This window comes from Candoia aspera, chromosome 6 (genome assembly GCF_035149785.1).
Source record: "Candoia aspera isolate rCanAsp1 chromosome 6, rCanAsp1.hap2, whole genome shotgun sequence".
Taxonomy (NCBI): Eukaryota; Metazoa; Chordata; class Lepidosauria; order Squamata; family Boidae; genus Candoia; species Candoia aspera.
In genome coordinates this window covers 23,651,091-23,668,745 of record NC_086158.1, presented here as the reverse complement: position 1 = coordinate 23,668,745, position 17,655 = coordinate 23,651,091, and the positions used below count along the sequence as shown (strand labels likewise).

General features: G+C 38.7%; 1 protein-coding gene across 1 annotated transcript in view; it reads left to right on the top strand.

Moving 5' to 3' along the window:
- MME (membrane metalloendopeptidase) overlaps positions 1–17,655 on the top strand; it is a 57,783-nt gene that overhangs the window by 27,405 nt on the left and 12,723 nt on the right. Inside the window, exons 11-17 of the mRNA XM_063306532.1 lie at positions 550–686; positions 794–887; positions 6,765–6,893; positions 10,456–10,554; positions 11,745–11,825; positions 13,740–13,843; positions 16,563–16,621. Of these exons, the coding sequence (XP_063162602.1) occupies positions 550–686; positions 794–887; positions 6,765–6,893; positions 10,456–10,554; positions 11,745–11,825; positions 13,740–13,843; positions 16,563–16,621 (703 nt within the window). The remainder of the gene's footprint in view (positions 1–549; positions 687–793; positions 888–6,764; positions 6,894–10,455; positions 10,555–11,744; positions 11,826–13,739; positions 13,844–16,562; positions 16,622–17,655) is intronic.

Here is a 17,655-nt window from a genome sequence, read left to right as displayed (position 1 = left end):
GGAAATGCTAAAGTACAAATGTATCTGGAAGCAGGATTCACTCACTGTGTGAAATCTAGACGTAGTAGCTTATGGCTGAGAGAAAGGCACTTGTCACATTGTCAGAGGCTTTTGGGGGGTGTGGGGAGAGATATACGGTAACATTCTGTTCTCTGAATATACTTCTTTAAAACAACATCTGGACTTAAGTCCTCAAAAAACAGTTTGGCATGGGGCCCAGTTTGAATAAAGTAACATCACGATTTTTAATGATTTTAATAATTTTGAAATAAGTCTGGGGCCCCTCCTCCCGCTCCGATACGTTGTTTTTGATTGCTGTTGTGTGGAACAACAACTGTGTGTTGTTTTCTCTTATTTCCTTCTGAAGGTGGAAGATTGTAAATCTAATATAAAGAAGGGTTATAATGTAGCCGAAAAAAGACCAACAATCTTCCTAAAGCATACAATGTGTTTGGCACAACCAATGATAAAGACTTAATGTTAAGAATAAAATTGTCGAGTGTTTGATCACTTATTCCTATTGTACCTAACGCTTATTTTCTCCCACAGTCATTCGACTGGCTAAAGTTCATAAATAATATAATGTCCACAGTGCAAATCAAAGTTCAAAATACAGAAGATATAATTGTCTATGCTCCAGAATATTTAACCAAGCTAAATTCTATCCTTTGCAATTACAGTGCCAGGTACGTATGCCAAATGCATTTTAAGTTTTTATTTTTTGAACTCGCCAATATATCTCATAGTTCTACAAATAGCAACAAATGTTGTGGCTTGTTGCTTTATTATGCAGAGAAATTCAAAACTACTTGAGTTGGAGATACATCATGGATATGGTGAGCAGCCTAAGTCGTGACTACAAGGACACAAGGAATCATTTCCGCAAGGTACAGAAATTCATACATTCATTTTTCATACGTAACATTTGAATGGAACTCCTGATATTTCTGTGGGCATTCCTGATATTTAGACAGCAGATTTGAAAATATTGGCTGGGAGCTTAAGGTAGGCACACCCCTTACATTTTTGGAGAACTGTATTACTGGCCTCACAAAGTTATTCAAATTCCATCAAAGATGAAAAATAAGCAATTATCAATTTAGTTGATCCTTTTTTCAAGATGATCAAGAGACATGGACTTGGAATGAGGACCCCCTGGCTCTCCAAATGTTGTTGAACTATGCCTCCCCACATTCTTCTCCCTTTCCAACATTAGGAGGAAGTGCTAAGAGTTGTAGCTTAGCAACAATATGCAGGATTCCAGGAACCACAGCCATGGCCCATTCATAAGTTTATACATGCTTTGGTCTAAATTGAATGGGATGGACAAATTTTGGAACGTATAGGAGAAAAATGCATGCGGGGGAGGTGATTAAAAATAGTACCTGGTTATAGACTGGCAAAGAAGATTTTGATAAAGCATTTAACTATGGTGTTTAGGAGCCATGTACACTCTGGTAGGAAGGAAAAAGGAATGTAGCAGGATAAGCAGTGTTAGGCTAGGAGCTCTAGTGCACTGTCATCTCCTTGGGACTATTGATGTTTAATGTTACACACATGACAATAAGCTCTATTGCCCTTATTAGCTTTACATCCAAACAAAATAAAACTATACGTTTTCATTTTTGCAGTTTTGTTCACAGGGATGTTTGGGAGGAGAATAGGGAGAGGACTATTGTGGTCTGTAGAATTTTGGAAGGGGACACAATCTAAAACCAGCCCAGGATGTTCTGCTGCCTGAGGCAGAGGACCAAATTATGTTTTCCCACCATTTCAAGTATTGAAGGAAACTTCCTTTCAGTATGGCTTTTCCATTGTGCTTGTGAGATAGTGTTTATGGTGTATTCAGCCCTGTTCTCCAGTGATGAGGAATGGCTGAGAGGCTGCAGAGGAATGGCTGAGAGGCTACCATTTCAGATTGAGGTTTGGGATGCATAAACACCATAATGCAGCTTGAAAGAAGGCCAATAACATATTGAGGACCATCAAGAAGAGTGGACTGCAGATCATAGGAAGTTATTACCCTGTTCTACTTTGCCTTGGTCAAGCCTCACTTAGAGTATCGTGTTCAGTTCTGCACACCTCAATTTAAAAAAGATATTGATAAACTGGAGCAAGTCCAGAGAAGGGCTACCAGGATGGTAAAAGGGCTGGAAACCAAGTCTTATGAGTAACAATTGAAATACCTAGGAATGTTTAGTTTGCAGAAGAGGAGGTTGAGAAGGGACATGATAGCTATCTTCAAATAATTGAAGGACAGTCACATTGTGGAGGATTCAGACTTATTCTTACTTGCTCCAGAGGGTAAGACTAGAACTAATGGAATGAAACTTCAAAGATGTATATACAGATTAGACATTAGGAAGAACTTCTTGACAGTAAAAGCTGTCAATCAGTGGTTGCCACATGAAGTGGTTTCTTCTCCTTCACTGGAGTTTTTCAGTCAGAAGCTGGATAGTCATCTATCAGGGATGGTGTGGTGGATCCTGCAGTGTGCAGGAGGTTGGACTTGATGACCTCTTATGTCCCTTCTAACTCTATGATTCTATGATTCTTCATTCTGTCTCAAGTGAATGTCAAAATTTTGTACAAGTGAACTGCCTGGAGCAGGTTGTGACTGCTACTGATATTATTTATAAGATTTAAATTGAGAATGAGAAACTAAATCTAATATAAGGGACAGATTGTGAAGCCATATCCCTCTGGCTATCATTCTCCAACCATCTTTCTATGCTTAGATGGAAATGATAATGCTTTCATCCTCTAAGCTTGCAAAAAAAATTGCCTTTCTTCACTGAGCATGGTTCTGGAGGGTGTTTTCCCAGATGAAGGAAGAAAAGGGGAAAAGCCAGAGGATACAGTGATGAAGTCTTGTTAAGGGCCTTAGGGGCAGGATGGAAAGATACAATAGGCCATATGAACGAGATGCTTCATTCCTGATTCTAATATTATTAATTCATTTGTAAGATGTTAGGATCATATCTATTATCTCTATGTGTTGTATTGTGTTTCATATGTGATGTACAGTGCTATAGTTTTGGTTACTCCCAAAGAATGCTTGTAAATGGTTCTGCATTGTCCTGTAGAGAAGAATTGAGTGGGATCTCCCAGGGTTCCATCCATTTGTAGATGTTGAGAAAACGTCTGCAAATTACGTAGAGAATGTATGGAAGGGATGCTTATCTATTGCAGAGTATCTCCATCTGAATATGAACAAGCAGGATGACATTGTAGCTAAAAAGGCAATCTTGAGCTGCATTAATATATTAATAATTACATCCAGAACATATAATGTAATCGTTCCATTGTACATTTGGGGTACTCTGTCTAGTTCTGGCCACCATGTTTTCAAAGTGGCAGGGAGAAGCTGAAATGGATTCGGAGGAGAGCTACAGTAATAAGGGGGCTGGTAAATAAGCTGTATGAGGAGCATAGGATCCCAGCATGTTTAGCTTTCAAAAGAGAAGACTAAGGGGTGGTATAGTAGTAGCCTACAAATACATAAAAGGCTATCAGGAACAAAAGAGGGCAGACTGGATGACCTTTAGAATTCTCTCCAGCTCAAATATTCTGTGATTCTTTGAAGTGCTGGATACGATCTAGCCAAAGTGAAGTACTTCTTTTAAGTGGAATATAAGCTTGTTTTCTGCAGACAAAAAGAGCTTAACTTTGGCTGTACTGTAGTTTCCACTCTCTCTGACTCATGACATAATTGTAATTGTACTTTGAGGAAAATTAAGTTTACAAGCTGAAAGATGGTCCTGTTCTGTTACATATTCCATTCTGCAGTATATCACACAAATGCAACAGAAAAATAAAATGAAGTAAAAATAAAACAAGCAATGTTGTCTTCAAGAAAATTAGCCTAGGAGCTGACTGTTCTTTTGAACTTTGCTGATAACATTTCTCTGAAGTTCTTTCCTCTTTGCCATATTATTTATATGCTTATTAAGAAAGAAAGAAAACAACCTGTTCCTTTTCAAACCATTCTGTACACAGGGACAAATTTAATAACTACTTAAATCTGTTCACATAAGATTAAGTGAACAGGAATAAATAGATAGATAATAGATGATAGATAGGTAATAGGCAGACACACAGACAGACAGACTGTCAGCCCTTCCAGGTAAACCAGACAGGAAACACAACCAGATAAGCTACTTCTACTTTATTGTCAGGCTACATTAACAGAATCTTGCAAGTCTGAAAGTAAAAATCTCACACCCTCCCTGTTTACCGCCTAGTTAGGGCAGGTCCTTTCTTTCTCTGCCAGTTACTCAGTTGTGGACTCTTCCCTCTTTTATCAAATCGTTCCCTAGGCAGCATCTCTTCCCCACATCTTCCAAGGTCATTCTTGCATTCCATTACATAGACAGACAGACAGACAGACAGACATAGTCTTCCTCGGACTTGGGAAGTCTTTTTCACTCTGAGGCAGTTGGTGGTGTTTCAGATGCTGTGTAGCCTTCTGTGTTTTGCTGTGATATCAGGTACAGTATTAATAGCCAAGACAGCTTCTTCATCATCCATTCTTCTTCTATATTCTCTATAGCAGTGGCTGGGGAATTCCGGGAGTTGGAGTCCACCCATCTGAAAGCTGCCAAGGTTGAGAAACACTGCTCTATTGCCTAAAGCAAGGGTATACAACTTGCAATTCAAGAGCTACATGCTGCCTCTGAAAGCCATGGATGCTCCCAGACCCTCCTCCGTAAAAAAATGAAATGTTAATGTCTAGAAGGAGGGAAATGTTAAATATATGGAGAGTAATCCTATTAATTGATTTCAATTCAACTACATTAATCTCTATTTAAAATTTTTGAAAGATAATTTCTTGGGGAACAGCTTGCAGGATATGACTCAAAGGACAGCTATGACCCTGGATCTAAAAGGGTTGCACAGATCACTTCCAAATAAAATGGGTTGCAACTGATTTGAAATGAACCAGAAACCATGTACAAGGCAAAAGTCATGATCAAAGACTAACCAAATTACAGAATCATACCAAAGTTCAGGAAGACGGTGTTACTTAAGCAAAGCTCTGATGCTTCTTCCTGTCCAGGAAGATCCAGTGTTTAGTTTTGATGAACAGAATCCATTTGGAGCCTAGGGGTTGTCTAGAATGCAATGATTCACCACAATAAGGAGTTGTCTAGAATGCAATGATTCACCACAGAGAAGCTGTGAAAATCCTGCAAGCACCTGCCAATATTTCAAGGGGGAAGGTTTGGCTCTAAAACACTCTCCTTCTGAATACACTGGGCGTTTTATAAATAAGAGACCGTTCCAATATTAATCCCCAAGCACAGACTGTTGAAATGGACAGAAACAGCATATGCTGCTCTTATCCTGTAGTAAGGGAAAGGCATGTGGAAACAATTTTCATAATGTTTTTGTCTGAAATGTCACAGCAGGTCACTATTACCCATTTGGTAAGATACAGGAAGATTTCACCACAATCATTGTTGACTTTTTGACATGTACAAATTACAGGTCAGTTGCCCACACTTAGAAAAAAAATAGCCTGTTTCTCCTTGTGCATGTGTAAAGGCACACAATATGCGCACCTACTTTGTACGTATTCTCTTGGTAGTAACAGAAGGCAGCACCTTGCACATCACCTAGAATCATCTAATCTTGAAATATAAATAATAGGACCACAAAATATTTATTCATAGCTGGGTATATTATTTCAAAGCTTGCTTTAAAACTATGCAATCATTCATGTTTTCTTTGTATTAGAAGCGGGACAGTAAGAGATACAGTATTAGAGGGGTGCCTTTGATAAAATAATTCACCAACTGGCCACCACTATTGTGAAGGCAGCATAATCCAGGATTGCCCCATCTGTAATAACGTAATTTTCAAAAAACAAAATATCAAACAAAAACACTATTGTGAAACTCTGCTGGCCAGAAAGTGATTTAATATTTAGTAGGGCTGGAGTATTACATTTCTGTATAAGCCCTTCTGCAAACCTAGTGCTGAGACGCCATTAAAAATAAAGACCAAGCAGCTCCAGAAACCAGTTTCCCTTGCTTTTCAGGCTGTGCAAGGATTCATCTACTGTAAAAGATTGCAGACAAGTCTGTGAAATTGACTGGAGCTCTTTCTGCAGGGGAACACTATAAAATTAATCAATATAGTACCTCTTTCCCCTGGAAGCCAGCTCTTTACTAGATGTCACAGTCTGGCCATTTCTTACTTCCGGAGTGTTGAGTTTATGACTAATAAGTCCCATTTGCTTCATATCTTCCTTCATATCTGATGAGAAGGAGGAAAAAGTGAGGAAGCTTGACAATATCAAAAAGCAGAAGAAATATTCCAGAGCACATAAAAATCACAAGCTTTATTCGCTGTTCTGCTGAGGCCTTGATCACTTTTATCTTTATAGGGGTCATTTCCTTTCTTCTAAGGAGAGCTATTATTGCCTTGGATGGCTCAGAGGCAGTACCAAATGAAAGATGGTTTCCTACTGGGCTCTGCTGAGTTTTCAGGAGGTTGTAGTTAGAGAAGAGAAGCACAAAGGCATACCCTCACCCTGATGAGATTGACAGAGCCTGCTTCACATTCTCCAAACTCCTGAAACAATGCAAAGAGGAATATATTCTCACTTTATCTATACCACTTCTTAAATATCCTTTATCCATAAACACTTTTTCATCATCCCTGATTAAAAGCATTCAGGGAGGACATGAACTTTTCCCAGATTCCTGTGTTTTTGCTTGTTGCCACATGCATAATTGATTTATGTTTATGCTCTGCAGGTTTTGTATGGCACAACCTCAGATGCTGCGATTTGGCGCCGTTGTGCAAACTACGTCAACAGTGTTATGGAGAATGCTGTGGGAAGGCTTTATGTAGAAGAAGCCTTTGCTGGAGAGAGTAAACATGTGGTAATTATCATTGATATGATACTTAAAGAGGTGTTGGATTCATATGAATGGCAGGAAAATTGCAGTGGAGGTTTGGAAACCAAACCAGGCATACTTAATGACTGCTTGGAAGGATCTTGTAGTTCTATTTTATATTTTATTCCCAGGCAAGGAATGGGAGCAGGAATGACAGTATTCTGGGATCATATCTTTGCTGCAGGGCAGAAGGAAGGCAACTCTTAGGCTTAATTTAGCCTGTGTTGGCAAAATAGTATCTGTCATTTGCAACACGCTGTCCGATTGCTTCTTGACCCCACCCTGCAGCACCAATCTATTCTGGCCCCTTTGCATCTGCCATTTACCATTTTAAAAAATAATCTACTTTTGGGCAATGTTACCTGCAGGCATGAGGCCCCCAGTGTGGACTATCCCACTGAGAGAGCAAAAAACAACATGCCACCTGCAGGAGTACAACAGTTTCTTGGATGGCTGTTGGAAAGGAAGCCGTCAAGTTCTACATGATTATGCTCCTTCATAACTGTGACCTCAGTTTGGGAAATCAGGCTGGTTTTGTTCAGTTGAAATGGGTGAAGATTACTGCAATCTCTGAGGCAATAGCAGCAGCTTTCCAAAATGTGACTCCTGTTCCAGGAGGCACATGATCAGCAATTGCTGCAATATCTGTGACTTTTATAATAGCGGTATGAGACATGCACCTTGTGACAGCAGAGAAGTGAGAGGTGCTAGAAAGGCCAAGTGTTTGGGTGCATCCAGAACCATTGCAGTGAGAAGTTCCTGCTGCTGCTGCTGCTGTGGATATTTACCTAGTATTTATTTCTCCAATGGTCTATCTGGCAACATGCACAGATTCAAGCCCTTCCTGGGCATTTGTTGCAAGTTTTTCTTCCCCTTCAGCCCCTTGGAAAAAGCACTTGTGTTATCCCTTTTCCCCTGTCTTGTTCCTCGGTTTCGCCCAGTCCCTACTCAATTGAACAAGCTAATTCTATTGGAGAATCTAACTTTAATCCTTTACAGGGGGAGAATCCATTCTTAAATACTTATAGTCAGTTTTGCAGTGCCTACAGAAAGCTTCCAGATTTGCTTTTTCCATGCTTATTTTATTTTGTTTGATAGGATCCCTCTGCTCCTAGCATAGGGAACATTTCTGTTCCAAGGTGGAATTTTGAAAGCATAGGGTGGACATGCTCACAATACAGCCACCTTGGATCTGTTCCAAAATGGCCACCATGGTTGGCATGTCCAGTCACAAAACACTCATGTATCAGAAGAGGAAAAAGCCCCCAGGATGCTCCATACTATTCCAGTGAAATGCTATGGGTCCTAAATGATGGCAGCAAATCAAAATGAGCCTAAAGATGGTGCCTTGTTTTGCACCATGCCAGTTTCTTATTTCATGATTTTTAAAAGTTAGGGGGGGTAAGGAGACTGGTAGGCATGGAGGTGTCCTGAGCCCCCTATTGCCTATCCCTTGCCTGGACATGATAGAGCTGCATCTGGAAATACATTGCATTCAGCAACATACAGAAGCCACAATTCTCCCCCAAAGTGTCAGATGAGCAGCCAGTAGTGGAGGAAATGGATTTATGGAGGTCAACAGAGTCAGGATGGTAATTGGAGTATGCACGGCATACAAACACACTGATGAGATGTAATGTCCATGTCGATCCACTTTATAGCAGCTTTCCAAACCTGGTACTGGATAGGGGTTTCAGAGTTGTAGTAGAAAACACCTGAAGGGCACTCTGCAGAGAAAAACTGAATGACACACTATCTAGTAGTAAGAAGCTGAAAAGCTGGTTGCCCAGAAAATAAAATATGTAAAAGGGGGGGGGGTTGTACTCGAGAGTATTGAAAAGCAGATTTAAGAAGCTAGTAGATATCAATATCCTTTTGCAGCCAGGCTGATGATGGCTGTGTGTTGCCCTTCTAGGACAATAAGACAAATTATGACTTTGGAGATCATCTGTATCCAGATTGCATCTTGCTGTTATAGTGGCTAGATCCATGGGTCTTATCTTTTGCACACCCATATTGCAATCCTTTAATAGCACAATTCAATTGTGCAAGTACTTTATCCAGGGAATTGGAACCAGATTCAGTCTACTGGGATGGAGACTTTCTGGATTGGTTTGCAGCATATACATTTAATAAATAAATAACAATTGAAGTGAAATATTTGTAGCCCAGGGTTGAACTGTGGAGTCCTTGGTGCTCTCTGGGCCTTGTTGTTTTCTTGCAGATGTTTCATTGCCAGACTAGGCACCATCTTCAGTGCAAAGAGGGAGTGGGCCTTGCTCTCAGTTTATATACCATGGCTTGCCCTGCTTGTGTTGGTGGGGGTGTTGTTCTCTCCTTGGGAATTCTTTGATTGGGCTGTTGTTTGCTGCTTGGTTGATTGCCTGAGTTCATAGTTCCTTGATTAGGGTGTAATGTGCTGTTTGATGGTTCATCTGGTGTTAATCCTAGTGTTGATTTTTGCATATCTGGGTGTTGACTGCTGGCAAGGGAGTGTACTGGTCTTTTGGCTTTTCTATTGTCTCTTTTGAATGGTATGTAAATGTTATTTACCTCTATGTGTCTGTTGATGGCTGCTTTGTCTGAGTGCCAGCCTTCCAGGAATTCTGTGGTGTTTTTGGATTTGGCTTGTTTTTGGCTTGTTTTACATACCATTCAAAAGAGACAACAGAAAAGCCAAAAGACCAGTACACTCCCTTGCCAGCAGTCAACACCCAGATATGCAAAAATCAACACTAGGGTTAACACCAGATGAACCATCAAACAGCACAATACACCCTAATCAAGGAACTATTAACTCAGGCAATCAACCAAGCAGCAAACAACAGCCCAGTCAAAGAACTCCCAAGGAGAGAACAACACCCCCACCAACACAAGCAGGGCAAGCCACAGTATATAAACTGAGAGCAAGGTCCACTCTGTCTTTGCACTGAACATGTTACCTAGTCTAGCAATGAAATGTCTGCAAGAAAACAACAAGGCTCAGAGAGCACCAAGGACTCCATAAATAAATAAGGTTTATTATAAAACCAAGGACTCCATAAATAAATAAGCTTTATTTTTTCTCAGAATGAGTTCACTGGAATCTTCTAATATTTTTTCAGCAAAGCTTCTAGCTCACCAATAAATATATATGCTTTATATAAGGAAAGTTCCAGCTTTAATCCTAGAATCTCCAAAGAGGTGATGAAAAACGATATCTAGATATAGCATAATATTATCTCAACATTAGAGCTTTCATTTGCATGCATAGACATATTTTAAATTATTGTTTTGAAGACCTATTCCACTTGATTAGTTTAGTTTTGCAATGATTTAATTTTTTGCCATTGTCAGCTTATTTTGAAAAAACAAAAATAGAGAATTTCTAGCAACAACAGTTGGAATATAATATATCAGAACATGATCTACGACTAAATTGGATAATTAAGAGTATTACCCTAGATATGTCTAGTCAGAAGTGAGTCTCACTGAGTTTATTAGTCTTCCTTTCAGGTAAGCAGGTCTAGGATTTCAATCTTAATCTTATTGTATCATATATTCTCAGGTTCAAGAAATGATTACACAAATCCGTGAAGTTTTTATAAAAACACTGGAAGAACTGTCTTGGATGGATGTGGAAACCAAAAAGAAAGCAGAACAAAAGGCAAGGATTGTTTAAGGGTTATCTTGTAATTTAAGAATATTTTCTTCATTCAAAATCTGAACAGTACAGGCAATTGACCAAAAGAATTCGGGAGTGAGAGAGAAAGAAAACAAATGAATCATTCTTCACATAAGTTATTGGCTAATTCATAAAGACTCATTTTTTTCAAGATGACAGATAAATATTGGTGGCTACTACAATTAATTAAGTACAGCTTGCAGTTGTGCACGCAACTTATCTGTGCGCCCTGTTTGCCCCGGAAACCATTGTAAAATGACATAGTGTAATGGTGCTTCAAAGTGATGTTTTACAGTGAGATCATTCTGCATTATCCATAACATCCTACAAGAAAAGGTCCAGACACCATCATCTTCCATTTGTAACCATTCTATGTTTTTTCATTGCTTCTCTCATTATTTTTCTTGCTAGGAAAAAAACTGTTAAGGAGGGAGAAAAGGAACAGATATGCAAGACCTTTTGATCAGTAGTTCCAAAAGCCACTGGTTTGGAAGCATCCTAAGAGCTTGTGTTTGATTAACTAGGTGATGTCATCCTGCAACTAGGTGGTGTCATCCTCTGGTGTATATTAAAAAATAAAATAAACTACACATGAAAAGCCCACAGTGTTGCATATCTGAGTTCCTAATTCAGTTCTCAGTTTGACTGTTAAAAGGTTCTCAGTATAAGTAACTTCCAGAGATATTCTGAGAATAAGATAGGGTACAGAGGACCACATTTACTACACTGAGTTCCTACAAGAAAAGTAGGAAATAAATGTAATAAATATGTAGATAGATCTTTGTGTGGCTTTAGCATCAATTCTACAAGCAAAGACAGATAATGTGAAAACACATTGCTTTCAGTATTCATGAACTCAAAGTGGAGATTCTTACGTCTTGCTTAAATGGCAACAAAGAAATTATGTCTGTACTGAAATTTTAAAAAAAACAGACAGCAATTCAGAAGTGTTGCCTGAATTGACTATTGTTGTGGTATTTATCTATTGGAAATTCCAAATATAATCTTCAGGGAAATCTTGGCATCAGAGAATGATATCATGATTTGGTTGTAAAAACTAGAAGATCTGATTGAAAAGCCTTATAAGTTGATAGATAAATTCTGACTATTTCCTGTGCTGCTTGAATTTAAAATTTGATTCTAATTCATTTTGCATCATGGTTTATTTTTAGGCTATAGCAATTAGAGAACGAATTGGCTACCCTGATGAGATTGTGACAGATCCTAAAAAACTAAATGATGAGTACAAAGATGTAAGTATTTATTAAATGTATTGTGAGCAACAGATATTATCTGTCCATAGTGATGGTGTAATTAAAAAAAAACTCATTTGAGATACAGTGCACAGGAAGATCCTTTGTTATGGTGCCTTTGCATAGATCTTATCCATTGTAAAAGAATTCCTTCAAGAATCCTTCACAGATTTTAGTAATCATCCACTATTCTGTACACACACAGAAATTGTATTTCTGGCTACAGTATTGGGAGTTTTAAAATTACACAAAGAAGCTCAGTGTCCTTAAACACTGTAATTTGCACACTGCCCCACCCCCCAGCTTACTGAGGACCCATGGAAGGATTTCCCAGTGGTAATTTTATTAAATTTAAATTAGAAAACACAGAACTATGACGGTGATGTTATGAAAGCTACACTGGTAGAGACATCTCTGATAGAAGATTTAACAGGAAAACATGCCATTGCTATTTTTAAGCCAGTAATTATTTATTGTTTGATTAAATAAAGAAGTAAAAATGGAATGCAAGATGAATTCATATTTTAAAGGTTACAGAAATTAGCCAAGTTAATAAGCTGAGATAGTTCTCCCAGATAGTTAGATAAGATCTCACGTTGAACAGCTGCCACTTTCTGTTAATTATGAGGTGTCTGACCCATTTTACCTTCATTTGGCAACTGTTTAAAATGCACACAGATCATCTTATCAGCAGTGATACTTCTCTCCTGGAATGTAATGAGATTACTTTTGAGATTACACAAAACCTATTTACCTTCCTGCATGGAAGATATTATTGAGCTGCTGAGCTTGCCAATCGGAAGGTCGGCAGTTTGTATCCGCGTGACGGGATGAGCTCCCGTTGCTAGTCCCAGCTCCTGCCAACCTAGCAGTTCGAAAACATGCAAATGTGAGTAGATTAATAGGTACCACTTCGGCAGACAGGTAATGGTGTTCTGTTTAGTCATGCCAGCCACATGACCATGGAAGTGTCTACGGACAAACGCCAGCTCTTCAGCTTTGAAACGGAGATGAGCACCGCCCGCTAGAGTTGGACAGGACTGGACTGAATGTCAAGGGAAACCTTTACCTTTACCTACCAAGAACATTACTCAGTAAAAGCTTACAGGAGACAGGGTAGACAGGTATAGAGAGAAGGCCCTGGAGGAATTTACGTTTATGCTCTTCCAGTGCCTTTTTCTGGGATGTTTTACCAACTTCCCAATCTTGGAACTTCCTGGAAATCTCCCATTCAAGTATTCATTCAGTCCAACCCTGCATTGCTTTTTGAGATTGTCCAAGGTTGGCTAGATGCTGCCACCTGGCTGGGTGCAGAGAAAAAAGGAGAAAATACTGAGGGGAAAATAAATCTAAAGGGAAGCAGGAAGTTCTCTAAGAAGAATCTAATAAGCACAATATCCATAAAATGCTTATAGTCTGCTATAGAGCGAAGGAGGACAATAGAATGGAATATCCTGAAAGAAGGATATACCTGATCTGTTGGAACTGTGTGCAGAACAATCCATACTGGTTGCAGGTACCATATATAATATAGTTGTTATCCTGTGGGGTAAGGTAAATGGAGAAAATGAGAATCCTTCAGGAATGTGCAGGGCATCTTGCACACACTTATACTTGAACTGAAAATATAAATCCAATATACGCCTCTCTCTTTCTCTCTGATTGTGATTACACAACACATTAACCGTAGTTAATTGAGTCAACATTTATTAAATAAATTGCCTGGGTTTGCACAACACACTGAACTGTAAGCTAGACACAATGACTAGGTTTACACAACACACTTAGCCAAAACTAGCCAACCACATTTTAGCCTAATATTTGGCATGAACAAAGCCTCTATGTGTATGTGTGTCTTTCTGTATGTATAACAAATATTATTGCTCATTCTCTCTCTATTTCTCTCTATTTTAGTTGAACTACAATGAAGAAGAATATTTTGAGAACATGATTAAGAACTTAAAATTTGGCCAGAAGGAAAGGCTAAAGAAACTTAGAGAAAAAGTGAACAAAGAAGAGTATGTATTTACCTGGTTTGAACTTAAATATGGATTGTTGGGTATTTGTAAGTAGTATCTCTTTGTAATCAAAAAGATGATCATGATGTAGTGATAATTCCTTATACTAAAAGCAAAACCAGACAACCTGCTGCCCCTGGGCTGGATGGCTTCCCATAATTTTGCTATCCCTCTCCACTTTGCCTTCCTTCCTTGGTATATTCATTGTTGCAGCCACTACTGCCAATTTCTTCAGTGTGGTTTTGAGAAAATGTTTCTGTATATATATGAATATGTACCAGTACAGTCCCTAGCCCATCATCCACTCCTGATTGTGGCCTTTGGGCTAAAAATCTTACCTTTCCCTGTTGTAAAGGAATGTTCTAAAACTTAATTTGTAGCACCAGGAGAATCTCCCTGAGCTGATGTAGACATAGTCCTGGGGTCACTTTTCTGTAATCCTTCCCTAGAGCTCACATCTGCCTTACCTGTTAGTCCTATTACCTGACAGACGTGCATCAGTGATAGGATAAATACACATGTTGAGGAAACTCATCATCGAGTGCCTGTTATAGAAAGCTTCATGGTACAGTTGTGTGATGTGAGCAATTTCTATTTGACCAAGAACTCGAATGATGTACCTCCCAAATAATATGCAACCCCCAAACATTAAGACTTAAAACTCTATAACTTTCAACAAGCTTTCCCAAGGAGCATCACCCCAACCCTCCTTTATTATCCCCTTCTTTCCCCAAGAGGGAAAAAAAAAAGTCTCATCTTGCAGAAGGGGGAATGAGTCGTGAATCGAGCAAGGAGAAGTTCAAACCTTTCTGGTTGGTTGGGATGTTCTGATAGTCTTTTCCTACCAGTAATGATGACAGGGTCTGTAATCAACTATGTCATTTCCAGCTCAGAGCCTTCAGATGCTGATGGTCCACTGCCTTTTCCTATACAGTGAGACACTTTTTTTTTCTCCTTTGAGAAAGGGAGTGGAGATAGGAGATTAAGTAGGGCAAGGCAGACTCAAGCAGATTGAGGCTAAATCCTGGATGAGTTGGATGGTGCCTGCTTCCATTCTGCTTGGTGTAATATAAGCAGGAGTGTTTCCTTCATGAAATAGCACTTGATCCCCATGATAACAATATTCCTAGTCCCTGTGCACATATATGTGAATGCACAGGGACTATCATCAGATATTTCACCTCAGCCTCCAGATGTATTTGGACTAAAACTTTCAGAATTCCCTGCCATCATGGGGAAGGCTGCCCAGGGACCACAATTGTAGTAAAGTTATGATTCATGTGGCATTGCTGGCTCATTGAATGCATATTCTGTTCCTTTAACTGTGGTGAGGATATATTTGCAGCAGCCAGCAGAGATTCACTAGGATAGTATGTTCTTTTTTTAGATAATAATGAATGGAGTGATCTTCAAAGCACCCAGTATTATTATTATCAGTAAACTTTTCATGCAAATGCTTTTATATTTCATTATAATATTATAACAATAGCAAGGCAAACTCAGCTTTTGCCAAATAGTGTGATATGAGCCTGAACAATATTAGTGATCCACAGAAAAGTATTGCTGGTCAGAGTGCATAAATTCACCAAAGAGCTGTTGTATTTATGGCATAACAATGGAAACTATGAGAAATAAGTATGAATAGTACTGATATGCATAGGGGGTAATAGCATCATGGAATAAGTCCAAAGACTTTCTGAGAAGGAAACGTGAACTTTAAAATTTCTTATATGAAGAATGTCATATGAGAACCAATTGCACAACTGCCAACTACCAAGATAGTCAAACAGCTTCTGCTGTGAAAAAAGCAATAAGATTTTTATCCTGATTAGGAGAAGATGGAGATTCATGTGCATTAGTTTCCATGCAATCCATGGGGAATAAGCAATAACAGAGTAATCCAAAGAATGCTTGTTCATGGACTTGAGTAGTTCAAAGTAGGCCAATAAAGAAATGTGTGTTATGAATAAATAAATAGTGTAATTACGTTGAAATAATAGTTACATTGCTCTTGTATTTTGGTTTATCTTAATCAGGCATAATTTACTCAGCACTTAACAAGGCAGAACATTGCTTATTCTTCGAAGTAGAGAAGGTCTCTAAACATGTCTGTCAATATGACTTTGATATACTGTAGTTCCCCAATTATGGATACATTTAGTTATTTTATTTCTTGTATTAAGTAATCTTAAAACGAAGAATTGTGAGGACTATTGATTCAGTTCCAAGATATTTGTTAAACGTATTACAGACATTTCAGGACAGAATTTCATCTGTAGAGTCTAGTCCTTCTCTTCCATTATTCGCAAATATAATGCAAGGAAAGCTAACAGATTTATATGGTCACTGCATATACAGAATAGTGCCCTAGGAAAAATAAAAGAGCTCAAGGTTCATTGCAGGCTTATATCATAAACATTAGATTGTGGTTTATTTCATCTCAGTGAGGCTCATTTATGAGTATGAAAAGATTGAACACAGCAAATGTGCAGCCATGATCCAATCCATCATCCCAGCCAAGCTAATAGAGAAGCTCACTAGCAAATAAAATTCTGTGCAAAGCTTCAGCCTTGTTAGGGTTCTTTAAATCACCAGCAATATGCCCTTTACATGTTTTTTTTAATGTTATCCAGATTTAGAGGAATTAAAATCTATTGTGTCCCCTTCTCCCATGGATGTCAACTTTAACATTTTCATGTATCACTTTAATTTTCTGTAGATGGGTAAGTGGAGCTGCTGTTGTCAATGCCTTTTATTCACCTAGCAGGAATCAAATTGGTAAGTTGAATATTGGTTAATCTAGCCCTCCCTACCTGCTGCCCTCCAGATGGGCTGTCTATAATCCCACCCAACCAAGATGATGAGGAGTTGTAGTCCAACATATGAAGAGGACATTAGATTGGAAGGAGCTGGTCTAATCACTTGGGAAAGGGAAAGTTATTTCTAGCCTCCTGTCAAATCCCAGCATTCATATGTATCTTGATTGGATCAGGATTCTGAACTTATCTTGCTCTCCTTTCTGTCTGCTCATCTTTCTATACTGAAGGCCAGGTATTATTACATGCTTTTTGGACATCTCATGCTTTTGACCAGAAGCTCAAGATCTTGCTGTGTAGAATGCAGTTGTTATCTGAGGTGGTGTTATAGTCTTTCTCTTTTTTACGATTTACTTTGGGTATATGCTCTAAAGATCTGAGTTGGAAAGGAAATGTCTATTTAATTCTGTTTTCCTTTGGAAATTGTGAAATATCAACCTGATAGATTTAGAACAGCACAAAACAATTGGAAGGGAGAGTCCTACCCAAGAGCATTGATTTCATTTCTCACCTCAGAGGGAGGCAATCCCTTTTAGCCTAAAGATAGCACTTTTTGAAATTATTATAGAAAAATAACATTCCCAGATGGATATGGGGTTGAACATCTGGGAGCTGTTTTATACAGGAGAGTTGGGGCTTTAAGAATGTGCAGACTGTGAATGCACCCATTCTTTGTATTTAAAAAATGTTGAAAACTATAAAAAGACCCAGTTTGGCCTAGTGGTTAAGGTGCTGGGCTAGAAACCAGGAGGCTGTGAGTTCTAGTCCTGCCTGAGGCATGAAAGCCGGCTGAGTGACTTTGAGCCAGTCACTCTCTCTCAGCCCAATCCAGCTCACAGGTTGTTGTTGTGGGGTAAAGAGGAGGAGGAAGGAATACTAGCTATGTTCCTCGCCTTGAGTTATTTATAAAAATAATAAAGGTGGGATAAAAAATAAAAATAAATAAATAAATATTGCTACTGAATTTCAGCATCTAAATCTGTGAATGTTCTGGGG